This window comes from Drosophila elegans, unplaced genomic scaffold (assembly GCF_018152505.1).
Source record: "Drosophila elegans isolate 14027-0461.03 unplaced genomic scaffold, ASM1815250v1 contig_476, whole genome shotgun sequence".
In the NCBI taxonomy this organism is placed as follows: domain Eukaryota; kingdom Metazoa; phylum Arthropoda; class Insecta; order Diptera; family Drosophilidae; genus Drosophila; species Drosophila elegans.
This window is the reverse complement of record NW_024545863.1, coordinates 17740610-17759422: the sequence shown is the minus strand read 5'-3', so window position 1 is coordinate 17759422 and position 18813 is coordinate 17740610. Positions and strand designations below refer to the sequence as shown.

The 18813-nt window shown below is 38.3% G+C and overlaps 1 protein-coding gene across 1 annotated transcript; it reads right to left on the bottom strand.

The window, feature by feature from the left end:
* Positions 1–8632: 8632 nt before the first annotated feature.
* Positions 8633–13270, bottom strand: LOC108135045 (probable citrate synthase, mitochondrial). The gene is made up of 4 exons (XM_017255584.1): positions 13104–13270; positions 12847–13052; positions 11661–12432; positions 8633–9162 (listed from the first exon to the last, which is right to left on the bottom strand). Exons 1-4 carry the CDS (start codon positions 13146–13148, stop codon positions 8761–8763), a joined length of 1425 nt encoding a protein of 474 aa, XP_017111073.1. The 5' UTR covers positions 13149–13270; the 3' UTR covers positions 8633–8760.
* Positions 13271–18813: the final 5543 nt, after the last annotated feature.

The window sequence follows — 18813 nt, the reverse complement described above, 5'->3', positions numbered from 1 at the left end:
CCTCCCACCCATGCTTTTGGCCCACTGGCAGTTGTTCTAGTTTTTATTGCCAACGTTCGCCATTTTATGGTCTCGTTTCAGGTTGCCTGGCCCGGCTGATGCTGATGCTCTTGCCACTTTTGCTTGTGCCCCGGACGGCTTTTTGTGGCGCGAGCTAGGTGCGATATTTGAGGCATCAGCGCCGTCGTTTGCCTTGCTAAACACGTGCTTTCATTTAAAACGCCGTAAATATGTCGCGTAAATATACGCATTTTTTGTTGGCTGACATTTCGCTGGAGCCATATGTAGCCCGATTTCAATTTTTATTTCCAAACGGGATTCGATATATCCCAAAGAGTTAGTGTTCTTTAGAGTTCTTAAATAAGGTGGAAATGGTAGGAGACCTTTAGGATTTTACCAAGTAAATTTGTATTTAAAATGATTATCTTCAACCTATACGTACATAAAAAATTAGTATATTTGTCCATTTCCAAACCATTTTGTTGCCTTATTTAAAAAAAATATATATATTTTTTTACTTACAGACTAAACAACTTAATATATAAATTTCTGAAGCATAGAGTCAACCTATAAGTTACTGGATATTAAACGAATTATATGATTTTATTTCCGTTTGGAAATGTAAACATTGAATTATTTATCATTAGGTTTTCCTACTGCATCATTTAGATTAACCTATATTCCTTATTGGACATATGTCAGCAGAGAGTACAGAGAATACAAAAAAAATAGAAATGTGGAAAAATAGTGGGGAAAAGCTAATTCAACTTCATGACCGAAAGACGTGCAAAGTGCAGGCGATTATGACAGTCATAAACCGATTAGGCCCCATGAATATTTATGGGTAAACGCTTCGAGAATGAAACTCAGATGGAGCTGCAGTTGAAAATCCGAGTGAAGCTGAATGGCATGCAACAAGCAGAGAAATTTTCCACTCCGTACGGTCATAATCAATATCAATATACTTAAATATGTAAATTTAACAGATACCAGTATTATTACTTTCTGTGCTGATTGGAAAATTCTCAATTCAAAAATTATACTTCACAAGTAACCACAAGAACGAATTGCAACAATTTTAAGTTATCGTTACAAATATTTGTATGGCTGTAAGCAATTTGTTTTTTTTCTGGTTTCATATCTGCTATGGATAGATCTGTGTTTGCTCTTTGTGGTTTACATGGTCGCAACAATTTTAAGTAAGTTCAACAATAGGGAACATAAATAAAACGGGCTCTTTTGGTATCTTTTTCCGCAATACAAATACAGCATTTGCATTTAAAAGGCTTTTCATCGCCCTATCAGAATGGGAGTTGGGAAATAGTATTTTTTGCACCATTATTGTAAGGGCAGATGATGAATGACAATTTCCCTTTATGACAATACCGCCAAGTGCTGTCAACCAAAGACTACTACTAGTAGATAAATACGCTCTAGCAGACATTTATATTTCCTCGTTGAACCGTTTGGGCGGAGTTTGGGGCTGGTGTTGTGTTGACCTTCGCCAGCAGAAGATTTTGGTTAGTTGATTTATGCTGTGAATGGATTGAATCGATTTTAATCGCTCCCATAAGTGAGTGCAATCTAGTGCTCAATAAAACGCACGCAAATCCTGCTCCTCAACGCTTTAAGACTTTGCCTTTCTCAAACACGAAGCAGATTAACTGGGGTGTGGGCGTGTGTTTTGTATTGCTTCAGTTGATTTGCCCGCCGATAAATCACTCTATCGCCATAATCGTTAAATCGTTCATTCGTCACGGACATTGATTGCTCCCACCAGCCAGCAATGAACTCGTCTTATGTTTGGTTAGCAATGTATTTGAAATAATATGTTTCAGCCTTTATATACTAAAAATGAAAATACAATTTCTGGCAAATATTTTTAATTGCTTAGGAATAATCAAAACGACAGCATCGAAAACAGACAATATCAATTTCGCATTTCAATCCATGCTTTCTGTAGTCGCTTTATTAATTCTATATTTAAATGCAGACAGCGTAATCAATCTATTGTTAAAGGTAAAATGAGCAGAATGCTTTATTCCAGGAAGATGTGTAAACAGACTTGAGGCAAGACTTAATTTAAGAGCTGAAAATACTTTGCTCCTGCTTAATTAGCCTATATTAGCTGTAATAAATAAAAGACCGTCGAAAAAACATCTCCCAACTATAAGCATCAAGGGGTTTTTGTCACAGTAGTCGGCAGCGCCAGAATTTTGAAATTACTCTCGCCAAGTAATGTAAACTGTTGCGACAGCAGCGGCAGATAAAACAGAACACAGCCTGCGGCATCAACAGCTTGGTAAACAAATTTCCATTTGGAGCAGAACATTTTTGCAACAAATCTGCCCGAACCGACTGCTTCACATATGGGTGCGTGTGTAACGCTTTACAAATTTCCTGATTTATTGTAAAAGTTTTTATGCGCATTTCAGTTGCTGTTCAAATAGTTGAGTGCGATATGTGTGCAAAATGCTCAGTGTGTGTTGACGGGCACATGACAGCCAGACTGCAGATATTTATATATGCATATATGCAAACTTGTGTAAATGCACACCAGACTTCGCTCAGTATGCAAAATGCAATTAGAGCGAGAAAAAGTTGGAACTAAAACGTTAAAAGTGTTAGGTGAAGGTCAGCCAGACCCCGAGTGTTCTTCCTGGAAATGGCCAAAAATTTGTGCTTGGTTAATGTTCGGAAATTTACACACATTTCCCCCTATTTTCGCCTGCAGCTATAATTTGCAATTAAAACTTATCAAATTGAGCAGCAAATTTAAATGAGTTATCCTACAAAAATATGGTAAGCGGTTAAACAAAGCTAAGAGCTATAGAATGCAAAAACAAGTGCAGCTGATTAAATTCCCATTTTTGCTATTTATCTAATAAATGCAATATTCAAAGAGAAATAGAAATAATTAAATAGATTGGTTGCTTAAATATTTAATGGATTCTCCAACATAACTATTCTAAGAGCCAAAATTCTCATAATTTATTGTGAAATCTTATCCCACAAATAAATTGTCCAACCGAAATCAAATGAAAGTTTAGCTCGACCACAGAAGTATGCAGCAAGAAGTTTCTGGAAACAAACAAAGCAAAGTTTATTGAACTCAACCACAAAACAAAGTCAGATCAAACGCATTTATTTACATTGCTTTTACCATAAAACAAATCAGGGATTATCTTCAAAAGTGCGTATAAAGTCGGCTAAAATTTTCCAAAAACTTGGCGGGACATTTTTCTTGATCAATGCTGTCTGAATGTTTTTAATTTCAATTTTCGCTTTGTTTTTCTGGCTGGGTGTGTCATCTTGATTGACAAATTGAAACGAATAGCTAGAGATTTATCAGACAAATGCCAAAAGTATTGATTTTCGGCTTGAATGGAAAAACTATGGTTTGAGCACAACGAGGAACGGCATGGAACAGATGTTGCTGCTGTTGATGTGAGATGAACTTAATTTATCCAGTTTCGGTTACTCAATTCAGCAGTTTGGCTCAGTTTCGTATGAGCTGAATTATTAATGAAACGCCGCACAAGAAACAACAGGAGGTCAGTGGTGGAGTAAATTTATTGTGGGCCAACAGTTGTATTGTGTCAAAATTTGTTGCCAAACGAATGCCAGAACAATAATAAATTAATTAACTCGACTGGGAAACCAAAGGGCCAAGAGCAGCACGTGCTGCAAATGTATAATCACTAATTAAAGCGGCTGCAGCCTTAAAGCCAACATCTCGACTTACGCATATCTTATCTGCCAGTTGGCCATAGCAAGCCGAGTGGAAAGCATAATTCGCGATTTGAGTCCTCGAAAACAAAGGCCACCTTAGTCGTCTGTTGATAATTATAATTATGGGGACAAGCAGATAAGGATAAGCGACAACTGCAGTCCACTCACCAAAACCAAAACCTAATTCAACGAACAATAGAACAGTGCCCGGCCAGATGGGAACGATGCTGATGATGTTGACAATGACAAACACGGGATACCAAATTGCAAACAATGCGGCTAACTTTTCCTCCTTCTCTTAATTAAGCCACAAGCAATCAGTGAAAGTACCAAGGTGATGAAAGGGAAAAATAGAAGCTTTTCGGCATTTAAATAACGCATACGCCACGTGTGACGCAGTTTATTGCCTATCAATAAGTCAAAGTGTTCTTTAAATACCATCTACGTAATTGATCCTTTTTGTTATTCGAAATCGATGCTTTACAAATGGATGTTAACAAAGGATACAAATAAAACATATTTGGGGAAATAAATGGCGTATTAGCCTTTTTAAATGGGTCGAAAAGATTCCTTTGTATGCGTAACATATATTGTAATTTACCAGTTACTTTAACAACCTAAAATATTGTTGTAATTAAACCTGTTTTGCATTCAATGAACGGAATATTGAAATAATTAAAACCCTTTCATTAATTTGCACCTTATTAAAACCTATTATTGTTTTGTTAATCATTGATTACACTAACCACCAAAGTTGTTTTCATTATGATAAAAATATTTTGTGTTTTACAATAAAACATATGGAAAGTTGAAAAAATTAGGACAATCTGTGTTATTGAAAATGTTCGGCTATTAAAAGTGCTGGTTAAGAAAGGAAGGGGTTAAAGAACTTTAGCGGTTTTGTATTTTACATTGTGGCGGAAAGGGAATAACCTAAAACAAAATCGTACAAATGGAGACCAAATTTCTCAAGTCTCCCCTGAAACAACCTGAATGCCAACCCGAGGCATTCACTTCTGCTCCTGTCTGTCCAGAACAGGTAAGCTCCTTACCCAACCCCAACCCCAACCCCACTCTACTTTAGTGTTAGCCCAACGCTGCTGTGCGGAAAAATAGCGAGTATAATCGCAATTATTTTTACTTGCCGGCACTCTTAGCACATTCCACCAGGCAAAAATATGTGCGAATATTTCTTCGACTGGAAAATGAAATAGAGAACGTTAAATGAACTAGCAGGGGGCAAAAAGGTGGACTAGAATGTACAGCTTTGAACAGTCCGGTTTGAAAAACACTTAAAGCTGTGGTGACGTTTGTTTAGTGCAATCTGATATAGCAGCAAGGCTATCGTTATCAAAAATATAAAACACAATCAGTTTTAACAATGCTTAATTACTCGAGTTCATGCTAGCATAATCTCGTCAGAAAATCAGATAGCAATCGATATTAAAATGCATTGATGCATCAGACCCATATACAGCAAACATTTCGCAAAATTAAATAGTCATTAGTTTCAGGAAACAAAACACAATGATGGCCCTTTCATTAGTAACAATAATATAATTAACAGCCATTTAATTTAAGAACGTTGTAGAACGGATTGTTTTCATTGACCTGCAATTAAAAATTATTTAATTCAATGGGCAATAAATATGAAAAGGATTTTGTAATAATTAAACAATTAATTGGTACAAGTAACCGTGGCACATGCTACATAAATAACCAAATGAGCATTATCAATTCAATTATTCCCATTTAATATGACTCGCATCAAGCCATAAGGTATATACATTTAAAATGCAAAATAGAAAGGGAAAAAAAAACATAAAGGAATTTGATTCAATATCGAGGGGATGGAAAACTTCCGGGAAACTGTCAAATGGAAGCCAACAGTTACTGCCACTCAGTCAGTCACTGCTGCTCTTTCAGCATGTCCTTTCCTCCTTGGGCCAGTCTTTGTTTAGAGAGGAAGAATTATAATTTTCCTGCGTACCCGGCAAACTTTTCACTCAGCCCAACACAAACACACTGATATACGAGTATGCGTCCATATATATAAATAGTTATTTTCCACAATGTCTGATGTGTTTGTCTGCGAGTTGCTTTTGTCGAATGCAAATGCAACTTATTTTGCATATCTTAAAAAATAGAACATACGCAGAAGCCCAAGCAGTCTCGGTCCGCGCCAGAGACCATTATAATACAATAACATTGTGACATGGGGAAAGGATGCGAATGCCCGAGGGGCTGAAGGCTGGGGTTTGGGTTTGATAGCGACTCGAGTGCAGCTGCTGTTGCAGCCATAAAGTTTTTGGTCTATAAGGAAGTTATTGCGTTTCCCCATCCGCTTCCTTTTTAGCCAACAACAAAATTCGCATCTCGCTATATTTAAGACTGGTATACTTTTGGCGGCAATGAAAGTGATTATGGAGATATGGGGCTTAAAAAGCAGTCCTTGGAAAACTCACTCAAGTTGTCTTTTCGAAGTTTACCCGGAAGTTAATGAAATGAAATCACAGACAAAATAGAGGACAAGAGAATAGCTTAAAGCGAAAGTTTTCAAAACGAGGTTGCCTTATACTCCAACATATTTTGTGTTTAATGATTGTCATTGAGCAAATGCTAAGAAAAATGGGGAGAGTAGTGCTAACCCTTTTTCATAAAACTGTGCTATTTTTTATAGATAGACTGTGTTCCAAGTGAGCCAAGTTTTAAATAAAATTTAAAGACTGGGTAAGCCAGAGGATATGTAGTTTGGATACCCCTTAGAAGCATTATGTTTAGAAGCCAAGATTTGGTATCCATTAAAAGATTTATGTGTATTGGCAAGACAATACTATTTCACTTGAAGATATAACCATTAATTCTACAGTTTCCATCATTCCAAAAACACCCATTTAACCTGGTACCCAGTGGGGCATAGATGAAGCTTTATTTTGGTCAGTTTTTAAAATATCCCTACAAAGTTGCATGCCAGACACAATTTCAGAAAATGTTTAATCTACGGCTTTTGTTTTTTTAGAGCGCCAAGCACTGTGGGCGGCAATGATGGCGATGGGTTGGAAAGCACTTTCGCATTACTTTTGTTTTAATATTGCAGCAAATAGCTGAAAGCAACCCGGCATATGTGCGAACATTTTATATGACTACTGCCACACACGAGCGTACAACCAGATGGAAGTCGACTATTGTTTTATTTTTGGGTCTGGCCACGCGGCGGGACAGCAGCGTCCACATGGACAGGACCATGGTTGATGCGGATGTGTTTTATTCCCACCCAGCCACCCCCTAATGTGTGGGTGTGTGCGTGTTCAAGTGGGTGAATTTGAGCGTGTGTGTGTGTGTATGGGGCTCGCTTTCCTTTTCCGGCACCCAAGGCCACATATAGAGCCTGAGCGTGCCTCTGCATTTCGTCCGCCCAAAACAGTTTCAAATTATGTTTTATGAAAAAGAAAAAATGATAGAAAAAACAGCTGCGTGTTGCTGCGCACTGAATTGCAATAAAAAAAGTTTTCGTGATTTCCCTCAACAATAAAATAACTGTGCGGGAAATAGTAAATACTTTTATTAAAACGTTTTGCAGCTTATTTTTCCCGCCAACTTTAGTAAACATATTTTAACTTTTATCATTTAGGCTTTACTGCCCACATTTACTGCTCACATTTCCATTGAAATCTCTCATGCTCGAAGCAATTAATAAATTTCGGAGAGCCGGGAAAAAGTAGTTTGTGATCATAATATATATCAAGCTTATTGAAAAGCTTGGCTGTTCAATTAATTTTCGATTAATTAATGCTTATATTGTGGGGCTTGACTTTACGTTTATTATTATTTTATATTCTTGCATACGCTGTTATTAATTCAATCAAAAGTTTGTAACATACAAAATGTATATATTCATTTATATGCAAGGGTATAGCTTTAGTTTGATTTTCTGGAGCATAAATGATATGATCCGGCTTAAAGGTTTTAATTGGCAATGTAAGGGAAAAGTTATTCGAAGTGTCCTGTTAACGGCAAGACAATGGTATATAAAATACAAAACTATATCTCATCACATTCGCATTTCACTTTTCCCATACCCGTTAAGTTTTTATCTCTCACTAGGTCATTTGCCATGTAGGCCAAATGCGTATTCCCGTTGAAAAATGAATATCAAATCCAAGAGAGTGGAAACAAGGGACCTGGCTTAGGCAACGCCTAGGACCATCACCGCAGGGATAGAGGTATCATAAAAATAACAATAAAATATCACTTACAGAAACAACGGACCGTGTCAATGAAACAAAAAATGAAGAATAAAATCGGAATGGGATGAGCCAAACCAAACAAAGCGGGGAAATTGAGGCTGAACAGAAATCAATCAGTTGATGGAATGCTTTTATAAAAATTACAATAGCGGGTGTCGAGGGATTCTACTCACACATTAATATCCTTGATTTGCCCAGGATAGCTGGAAAGTACTTGCGTTAAATGCAATCCCAACATTCCCGATTAAATTTGTTGCCAAGCTTTTCAATTAACTCAAAACTAATGCAAGCTTATCTCATTCTAATTAATCATTTTAACTGTGTCGAGCTTGGATTACGCGACTGATTTATGATTCACTTTTGGGCACTAAGTAAATATTGAGGCAGCCTGGGGAAATGGATATTGGACACGTTTCTTGGGCCGCCAACATCAAAGCAATACAAATGCGATTTATTAAAGCCCACGCCATAATTACAAGTAGCACAGGACGAAATGAGTATACCCCTTCTCCAACCCAATCTGTGTATCAAAGAAGTCAGAAATAAACAGCCGACTGTCAGTCAGCCAAGCCAATTACATCATGCCAAGCACATGCATATGGTAATGACAAATATTAAATGCGTCAGTAACACTTAGTGCTAAACATAGGCCCTTTGAAGTTGAAAGATTCAAAAATCGTTGCTATATTTCCAGTTGTAGGTAGTATGATTTAGCTACCTAGCATAAAAATACACGATTGCAGATTTCTAGTCAACAAGCATAGTTTTACAAGCTATTGCCTCAGCACTTTTTCTTTTTGTCCTTTTCGTCTGCTTCCTTGATAAACCTGCAAATTTCCGACGAGGAAAACGACTTTGGCCTCTCGATGGGTGCCCCCAAGGCACGCGACCAAATCAGCTGGGCCAGAACTCCAATCGCCCGGGAAACGCCGAACAGAACCGTATAGTAGTTGAGCTCCTTCAGGCAATAGTGCTGCAGAAGGACACCCGAATGGGCGTCTACATTTGGATAGGGATTGGCCACCTTGTTCAGCTTCTTGAGCACCTCCGGTACGATCTTCCACAGACGAGTCACTAGCTTCACGCCCGCGTCATCCTTGCAATGCTTCATGGCAAACTCGTTTTGCAGAATGAACCTGGGATCAGTATCACGCAGCACGGCATGTCCGTAGCCAGGAACAACCTGCAAAAGACATAGTTGTAAACTTAAAAAACATATTTCCATTAAAAATTAGTAACTTATGTTAGTTAACCATACTGAGAAAATTAAGCTTTAAGTCCAAAAACTAAAACAGATTTAATACTCAAATTTTGGTAAGGAATAGTTAGTTTTTCGGTGTTTCTTACTGCGTCTTACACTAAAACTATTATTGATAAATGTTTGCGCACTCAGCGCTTGCATGTAAATCACTAGTTGTAGGGCGAGAGCGGGAGCCAATAAAGCTTTCGTCTGTTCGCTCTTGCGAATTCGCCCCGTCTCTCGCCACCGTAGCATAAGTTAGGTTCTAAGAGAAATTATTGAAATACAATTGTTAGTGATCCATCGAACACCATCGTAGCCACTCCTTTTCGTCGCGCTTTCGATATAGTTTACAATTTTTCGCAAATTAAAATCGCCCAACTACTGCGTTCACAAAGTTTTTTCGCGTCGTTAATACAAACTAGTATTAACTTTTCATGCTATTTGGTTTTGCAAAAGTGAAGCATTTTCAATGTGCGTATTTAGAATCTCTAATCGACACTCAAGCTCGACCGGATTTATAGATAATTTAGCTTCTTTTAAGTAGCGATAAGTTCGGTTAATACTTTTCATGCAGACATCTCGTTGATGTTTAAGCTCTTCGATATCCTTAGTTGCCATTGCGTTTATTTGTATTTATTTGGTTGGTATCGAAGAGGTGTTAAATATTTATTTTTATTAAATTATTTTTTAATAAATAAATAATAAAATTTTATTATTAAATAATAAAATAAAAAATCAACGAGTACTATACCGATCGCACACGGTGTAAGGGAGTTAAGTGCCGAGAGAATTACAGCGAAAAATCTAAATAGGGTTTTTATATTTTTTTTTATATAAACCCTGCGACAGTATATGCCGCACGCACGCACTGTAGGGGAGCTACCGCTCAAGCTCAAGCGTACCGAAAAAAACGAACAAACGTTTAGGCAGACCGAAAATTGCACTGCTGCAGCGATCGAGAACGAAAACGACGAAAGATAACTCGAAATAGCGGCAGCGGTGTCGGTGTGCGTGTGTATGTGTACGCGGCTAGCGGCTCTTCCTATGCAGATGCTAACGGAGAACGATACACTTACCGATAACTAAGGGCAACGAATATATAAGCCTGACGCCAAAATGCGCGCAAAATTATGAAAAGCGCGGAAAAATTGGAAAAGCGCGTGAAAATTCTGAAAAGCGCGGGAATGTTCGGACAAACTGCGGCGAAAGTTATTGCCGCTAATTTTCTGAGAGATGCAATTTTCACAATTTGCACTTTTTTCCAGCTATGTTTATTTATACCCTAAATTGGTGCTCACTACGACGAAAGTTGGGGGAATTAAGTTCGCACTAATTGGGTCGACGACGAGTATTTTATTGCTTGTTCTTTGGCCAAAGCGATTCACATATACATAATTCGAAATATATTATGTTTATTGTAGAATTTTGGTTGTTAGTACATGCAAATTTTTATTTCTTGGTTAGAATGCTCACTATCTACCGATTTTTACACGAATGCAAAAAGTTGAAAGATGGGCCAAAACACAATTGACAAAACGCCACAGATTAACTTTCAACTTTTGGCACTCTATACCTGGATGGCCGACTTGATAATTGCAACTTCCTTTTTGTCTTCCATTTGGCGGCAGCAGCAAATTGAGCAATTAAAATTGCCGAAACGTCAGGCGCAACTTCAAGAACGGCAACTTCCAGCGACGAAATTATTGAATTTAATTTATTGGCCGAACCGACACGAATAAATTTGTTGTTGTGCGTATTGTTTATAGTTTTCACCGACAAAAAAAATTAAACTCGCGAACTCTACTGCTGATCACGTCGGGGTCACCATGAAAAGTTAATACTAGTTTGTATTAACGACGCGAAAAAACTTTGTGAACGCAGTAGTTGGGCGATTTTAATTTGCGAAAAATTGTAAACTATATCGAAAGCGCGACGAAAAGGAGTGGCTACGATGGTGTTCGATGGATCACTAACAATTGTATTTCAATAATTTCTCTTAGAACCTAACTTATGCTACGGTGGCGAGAGACGGGGCGAATTCGCAAGAGCGAACAGACGAAAGCTTTATTGGCTCCCGCTCTCGCCCTACAACTAGTGATTTACATGCAAGCGCTGAGTGCGCAAACAAATGAAGAATACTCAACGATATGCGTAACAAAAACAAAAACATTTCATATCGATGAAGTCAAATTATATGAATATATATAAATATAATGATTTCGATAATGATCTTTAGGTGGTAAATAAATTAAAACGCTCGTTTGTTTTTCTCATTGTTCTGTGATCATTTTTAGATTCTCCTTAATATTTGGTAAGATGGTTAAATGGATTTTTAGATATTTCTAGAAAACCCGACTGGTAAATTGGGCTCTCATCTTTGATTTGAGAGCGATTTTAAGACACTCCTGATAGCCTGAGATAGTCTCTTGGCCACTTACCTGACCACCTTTCAGCGTGTCGTCGATGAACTTCTTCAGCTCGTCGTCCGTGGGCTCGTCGCCAATGGCCTTTCGGAGCTTGGTCAGCCAGACGAGCACCTCCTGGTTGGCCAGGCCGTGGAGTGGGCCCGCCAGGCCGCACATGCTGGCCGAGAAGGAGAGGAAGGGGTCGCTGAGCGCCGATCCAACCAGGTGGGATGCGTGGGCGGAGACGTTGCCGCTCTCGTGGTCCGCATGCAGAATCATATAGAGTCGGATCAGGTCGATGAAGGCCTCGTCCGGCAGACCAAGCATGCGGCAGTAGTTGCCGGACCAGTCCTGCTCCTCACTGATCTCGCGTGTGCCCTCGCCGTCCTTGAAGACGTTGTTGTAGATGGCCGCCGCCACGGTGGGCAGCATGGCGCACAGGTTCATCGAGTCCTCGTAGATGGACTCCCAGTAGACCCCCCGCTTGGCCCCCTTGTTGTACGCCTCCACGAACTTGCTTTGCGCACTGAGGCAGGCGCAGGCGGCGCACAGCTGCGCCATCGGGTGCACCCGCTTGTCCAGGGAGTCAATCATCCGGAGGCAATAGCGCGGAACATTGCCACGCTTCAACCACTCGCTGGTGACCTGCTCGGCCTCCTCCTTGTTGGGCATCTGCCCCGTTGTCAGCAGGAAGAAACAACCTTCGGGAGTGCCCTCCTGCGTCCCCTTACGAACCCGCGGCAGTTTGGCACACACATCCTTCAGTAACATTCCGCGGTAGGAGATGCCCTTGTTTTTGTCCAGGCTGGGTAAATAATGTTAAACAACAAGGCAAATTTAAGGAACAAAGTTTATAATTTGTTTTAAAAAATGGAATTTTTTTAATCTATATTGTGGTCTAACAAGGATATCTATTACTTCATTAAAACAATAATACCCTAGAACCTGCATGTAAAATGATTTTATTTTGCCAAAAATAATTAAAATGAGAAAATGCGTAATTGAGAAGTGTCAAAAGAGATATTTTAATAATTTTCAAAGTTTTTATAATGACTGATTTACCATAAATATCCTGCAGTTGAAATGAAAACTATACTTATTAAGCCTTTGGTATATTAAAGCGGGCTTCAACTTATGCAAATAACTATTTTTAAGTCCTCAAAACTCCACAAACGGATAATTAGTAGTCGTAAAAAATTGCAAACATTCCTAAAAATACCTGGAGGTCTCGCAGAACAGTAACGGCAGTCCTCGCATTCCACCAATCACGCTATTAACGCTGATCTTGCCGATCGTCTTGTCGCCGTGCAGACATTTGATACCCAAAAACTTTTCTCGTTCCTCGGGAATTTTCTTTGCCAGCTTGGCCTTAATGCTTTTGTCGCCGCCACCCTTGCAGTCACCATAAGAACGAATGGAAATAGTCTGCAAATAAACATAAGTGCGAATTTCGATTAGAGAATGTTTTTACATTACCCTTAAACGGCACTGAAAGCATTTGTGGGACATAGTTTTTTGCATGGTGATGAGCAACTAAAAAGGCAGAAATTATAGTGAGTTTTATGAATTTGGAATTTATATTATAATTTAGATGAAAAATACAAATGAAAATATCAGAAAGATGAGATTTAAAGCATGGCCTTCTGTTTGTTTCAGCCAGGAAAATATTTTATGTATGACCTCTTCATTTGAATCTTATTTTAAGTATTCATTTAACTATTTTAATATTTCATTGTAAGTTCTTGAATTCAAACAGACATTTTAAATCAATCTATTGAAGTATTTAATGTTCAAATAAATATCTTTCGGTTCTCAAATCATTCGTGTAAATTCTCTTAATTGGCCCCATTAAGCGTCTTAATTCCAATAGTCAAACTATACAAATCAAAGTGTGAAATGTATGTCTGTCTAAGAATAAGTGATTATCTTGTAATCCCTTGTGAGCCCAGGCTTGAGTTCAATATTATTTTATGCATTTCAATGTGGTTGACGGACACCAGAGGAGCTAAGTTGTTGGCTGCAATTTGTTGTTCGTTTCCAGGGACCAACTTTAAGCTGCAACCAAAATTAATTCCTGTTTGTTTGTCGCTTAACGAAATGTTTCGGTCATTTGTGTGGGACAAAAGCTGAACTGCAACGAACACTGAACACGGAACACCCACTGGCACACACTCTCGCTCTCAACTGGGAAAACTGTGTATGAAATTGCAAAAAATTAAATATCTATTTGTAGTTTCGGGCATTGGGGAATTTTACGTTACTTTGGCTCATCTGCCAGAAACAGAGTGCCGTCGTGTGGCGAGGGATGGGGAATTCATGTGAGTGAGTGGAATTGGTACTTTGGTAGCGTTTTTCATCTGCCATTGCCCATTGGATTGGGCTGCACTTTGGGGAATTTTTCGGTTTTTGCCGCCATTGCTACTGGCCAGCAAATTTATATTTGTTTGTTTGCCATTCTGATTTTGTCCAGCTTTGGGGCAATCAGCGCAACACAAGGCCGAAGTGGGAAAAAATATATAAAACTTTGCTTTTAATTAAAACATATTTTACATACACAGGCAGTGGAAAAAAAAGCGTATAAATATGAAAATATTTTTGCCCTGCTTCACTAACAGCCATCAAATGGAAATTAAAACTTTATCGCTCGCTAGATCTCGCCTCGTTTTTTTTTTTGAACTGAAGGTTCCGTCCCCGGATGCTCTGGAAATGGGCATTCAGTCAACAAGTACCGCACTTTGACTTTTTCCACTCATTATCCCCGTTTTTTGTGCTAGCAAGTTTTGGCATTTTATTAATTAACATTCAATTAGCGAAAACGATTGCGGCCGTGCCACAGACAAGTGGCATTTAAACTATTCACAAATTTGTAAGCAGGCCATTCAGAAATTCAAATAGAGTTCGCTTTTGCCCAATCCAAAAGGATTTCTATATAATAAGATTCAGTTTTTTCACCGTTTTAGTTTTATCTCTTTTTCAGGTGCTCTTAGCTTACAAGCTCTATCTTTTTCAAAGCCTCGACACTGAAAATAACAAATCGAATTATAATAATTGCGCTAGAATGAAGTGGTTGATTAAAAAAAGGGGATACATTAAGAATAATACTGCCGAAAAAGCGCTATACTGTAAAATGTTTAAAAAAATGGTAAAGCGGAGTTATTTGCATTTAATTTTGGTCCGGACCAAAATCACTTTGCTACTCCGAATATATTAAAGGGTAAAGCGAAATAAATAAGACACAATTGACTTTTTTATAGAAGTTAATCTTGTTTAGTGTACAAGGGGGTAATATTTTTTCCTGAGTGGCAGTACTTCTCCCATTTCATGTTGTCCTCCATAAATTTAACGGTCTGAGATTTTTTCCGCTTTGGTGTTTGGTTCATTACAAGTTAAAGCAATTTCCCTTGCTTCAGCGTCCGTGGCGCCTTTGCTCTCCGATTTAGCCCGATATTGCGAAAGCAAAGGCAAAAGCTTAAAGTGGACAACGCCCTTGAATGCGAAATCGAATTTCGCACTTAAGCAGCTGTCAGCAACGGTGTCTATCTTGCCCCAAACACCCAACTCCACCCACTCGACATCCCTTTGCCTTTGTTTTGCCCTGAAAGTTGCATCATGGACATGCTGTAAACAGAAAGCAAAGGAGCGAAAAGGTTGGAAACAATTTTGTTGCCCTATTGCATAATAGACAGCGTCACATCCCTGACAGCCCAACTTTAAAATCATTTTATTATCTTAACTTTACTGGTAACCGAACACACACAGAAATTGGAAACTCCGAGAGTCTTGGCCCAAAGGCGGTCAAATAAATGGAACGATATTCCAACTTGACAATATTTGTCTTGGGGTTTCTCCCAGGGCTTATTTGGGTATACCTACAGTGGCTCACATACATTTATATGTCAATTGCTGGCCTTGATCTAAAGTCGAATGTAATCTGAAATATTTATTTGGGTCAGAGTATCTTTCATTTTGAACAATGTAATAATCCAAATCACACTCTTTTTATAATTTGGTCTGGGTTTATCTTAAATCGTTCCCATGTATTGATTTGCCAGATAAATATGTGTAAATATTTGAAAAGAATCGTTTTCACCTAAAAGAGACTCTAATAAAGGAGTGGGATAAAAAATATTGACAGAATCGATTCAATAAGAAATTAAAATGGTTTTAAATATGTTTTTATTTAATTCTATAAATGATTTTTTTTTTAAATACCCCAAGGAAGTGTATGCTTTTTTATAGGATATTTAAGTTTTGAATAAATAGTGGTTGAAATAAACTGTGAGCCACTGTACGCATATTGAGTTAATAAGACTTCTATTTCGAAACTGAAGTTGCGTTTCACTTTAAGCAGAGGGGGGCGAAGATTTGTTAAAGTCGAGCGGAATGTCATATGCAAATGCAATTACAATACTTTCAGCATCGCTTTTCTACTTTCCGTGTGCAACCCAATCGATTCCTCTGCAATTCCGCACTTGATGGAGGGCACTGTACGTGAGTTAGTGCTCGGGGTGCTTCCTCACGAACTTTGACGTTTCCACTAATGAAAGTTCACCCACATACGTGCCTGCTTCTATGTGTGGGAGTGTCAAGGAGTTTTCGCTTAGGTTGATATTGCTTGGCTTTTGTTGACATCACGTCGAACCTGTTACGGGTGTCAGCTCGATTTTCCCTATTTTCTCGGGTGCACCCGAAATTCACGTGTCTGAGGTCACGGTGAGTCGATGATTTTGACAAATCGGTAGCAAGTACGTGGCCAACCCGAAGGTCAGCAAATTTTCAGGGGGTATTAAGACGTTCGAAGAACAAAATGTTTCTCTTACCATACACTTGAAACTTAAAGGTTCCTGGAAAAACATTTATTTTCAGATTTTCCGATTTTTACATTTACATTTATTTGTTGCCTAATCATCATCTTTTTTTTGAAAAAAAAAAATGTATTTTTTGTGTAGTCTGAAGTAACTTGAACATGAGAGACAATTTATAACGTAACCTACTGTTTATGGTCAGCTTGTTTGCAAGCGGTTACCTTTCTTATTTACAAAACAAGCGATTGAAAATTTGCAATGTTTGTACTTTTAATAAACAATTTTAATATAATTGTTTTCTTCGACGAAAAACATGTAATTCAGTTCGTTTGCTTACAATTAACTTAAAGATTGAACACAAATAAAAAGCTTTAAATGCCAGAATTTTATGGCTTGTTTTCAGTGGTGCCAATTAAAAATTGTGCATTGTACAATGTGGGTTGATGACACGCATCGCTTCCCGCTTGAAAGTTTAACGCTTAAATTGTTTTATTTTTTACTACCACACGAAATACAACGTTCAGTGTGAGCTGTTTATGTTAAGAAAATATTTATACACGGGAAATATGGCCCTGAAATTTTGCATATTTGAGTACGCAGCAGCAAACAGAAGGATGCCCGCAATCAATGTAAAATGACACTCGTGGGCTCAGGAAGGACGAGAGTTCCAAGCAGAGATTGTTAATTAATGTTTTATTGCCGTTTGACTCAATTATTCATTAAACTGAACTGCGCCGGTACCTTTGCTTGCATTGAGTGCCTGAATAAATGGCTGGATAAACCGGAGCATAATGAGTAATTAAGCGGTTAAGTGCCGCGCATAAAAGCCTCAAGCCCTGCGCCTCGTCTACATGCCCACAGATTTATGCCAAGCGCAGGCCGCCCGCCACTCAGAGTTCTGAATGGATTTCTTTAAAATAAAAGCAAATCAAAGTGAATTACATTCAAGCACCATTTGGTCTGCAAGTGTTTGCTCCAGCAGCGGAGGATCCAACAAGTTATTCAGCTTGCTAAAGACGCTTTTATCTCGCTTTTGCCGCACAGGCGGAGCCCAGAAGGAAATGCGGCCAAGTGGTGAGCAGTTAACACAACACACATGCACTCCTTCCACTTCGTCCCACTTCAAGCCCTCCGGCACTTGTCTGGCATAGCATTTCTCTCTCGGTCTCTCGGTCTGTGGTCCAAATTGAGTATTAAGTATTTTGAATTTTTTTTTTATAAAATGAAATATAAACGCAACGCAGAAAAGAAAATGAAACCAGCAACAGGAAGTGGTCCGCACACACACACACACATTTATATGTATATATAGATATGCGGAAGCGGAAGCACTCACATCATTCAACATAGCAGCAGTAGCCCAACCCAATGAAAACTTTCAGACTGATGACTTTGGCCCCCCTTCCCTTTAAGGACGTGGAATCTGCAGGTGTATGCTGTAAAGGTTATATATACTTGTTATTTTGTAACTATGTATCAAAATAAATAATTAAAAGTGGCATTTAATTAATAATTCATTTATTTGATTTAAAAGTAACCTTCTCTGATTGCTTTTCTAAATATTTTCAGCATGCTAATAAACACAGGCAGGCATAAATACCAAACAAATACATAATGAAACTATTTCAAATTCCAGGAGATATAAAAGATCTTAATTTATTAAAATTAAGTGCAATAATGCAAGAAGTTAAATCTCTGTGGCCAGTGTAATAACTCATTAAATAACTTTTATGATTTTGTGTTTTCTTTACATGCTGTATACCATTGGTTTTGAAGACTACAGATACACATAAATTTAGTTTTATGGCCATATCTTTTGGATTGTATTTGGCCCAAGGGGGCCATTCACATTGATCCCTTTTGGCATTTGAAGTTATTTATCTGCATGTTAAGATTTTGAACATCTTTGAGAACGATTTTCTTTGATATAGTGATGCCAAGTTTTGGTTACCTTAATAAAATTGACTATTTTATGATGATTTTTCCTACCCATTTCGTATTGAGTATAATTCAGTCAATTAATGTGTTTGACCCTAAAACCAGCAAAGAGACGTTTTGGCCCCAAGAACTGCGTCATTGCGGCAGCTTTTGGCCATTTCTCTTCCAATCTTCACTTTTCCTTGGCTTGTGGCGCATTTCGGACGCATTCATTGCTCACTTTAAGTCTCGACATTTTGACTCGCAAATTAAAATAAATGGCATCACATTTTTTCCTTCAGTTATCTGCTGTTGTGCTCCATCTCTTTTGTCTGTTTCTCTCCCTCCAAAGTGGATACTTCAACGACATTAAGTTGACTTAATTCCAACGCCTTGAATTTGCCCAGCCACTTCAAGTTTTTTCTTCCGATATCGCAAGAAAAATTAAAGAAAAAGGGCGGGAA

Bases quoted from the DNA above. Each gene is read 5' to 3' on its own strand.
- LOC108135045 (XM_017255584.1), bottom strand. From the start codon at position 13,148: ATGCAAAAAACTATGTCCCACAAATGCTTTCAGTGCCGTTTAAGG. The intron at 13,053-13,103 runs GTAATGTAAAAA...GTTTATTTGCAG, and splicing joins GCTTTCAGTGCCGTTTAAGG to ACTATTTCCATTCGTTCTTA. The intron at 12,433-12,846 runs GTATTTTTAGGA...TTATTTACCCAG, and splicing joins CTGTTCTGCGAGACCTCCAG to CCTGGACAAAAACAAGGGCA.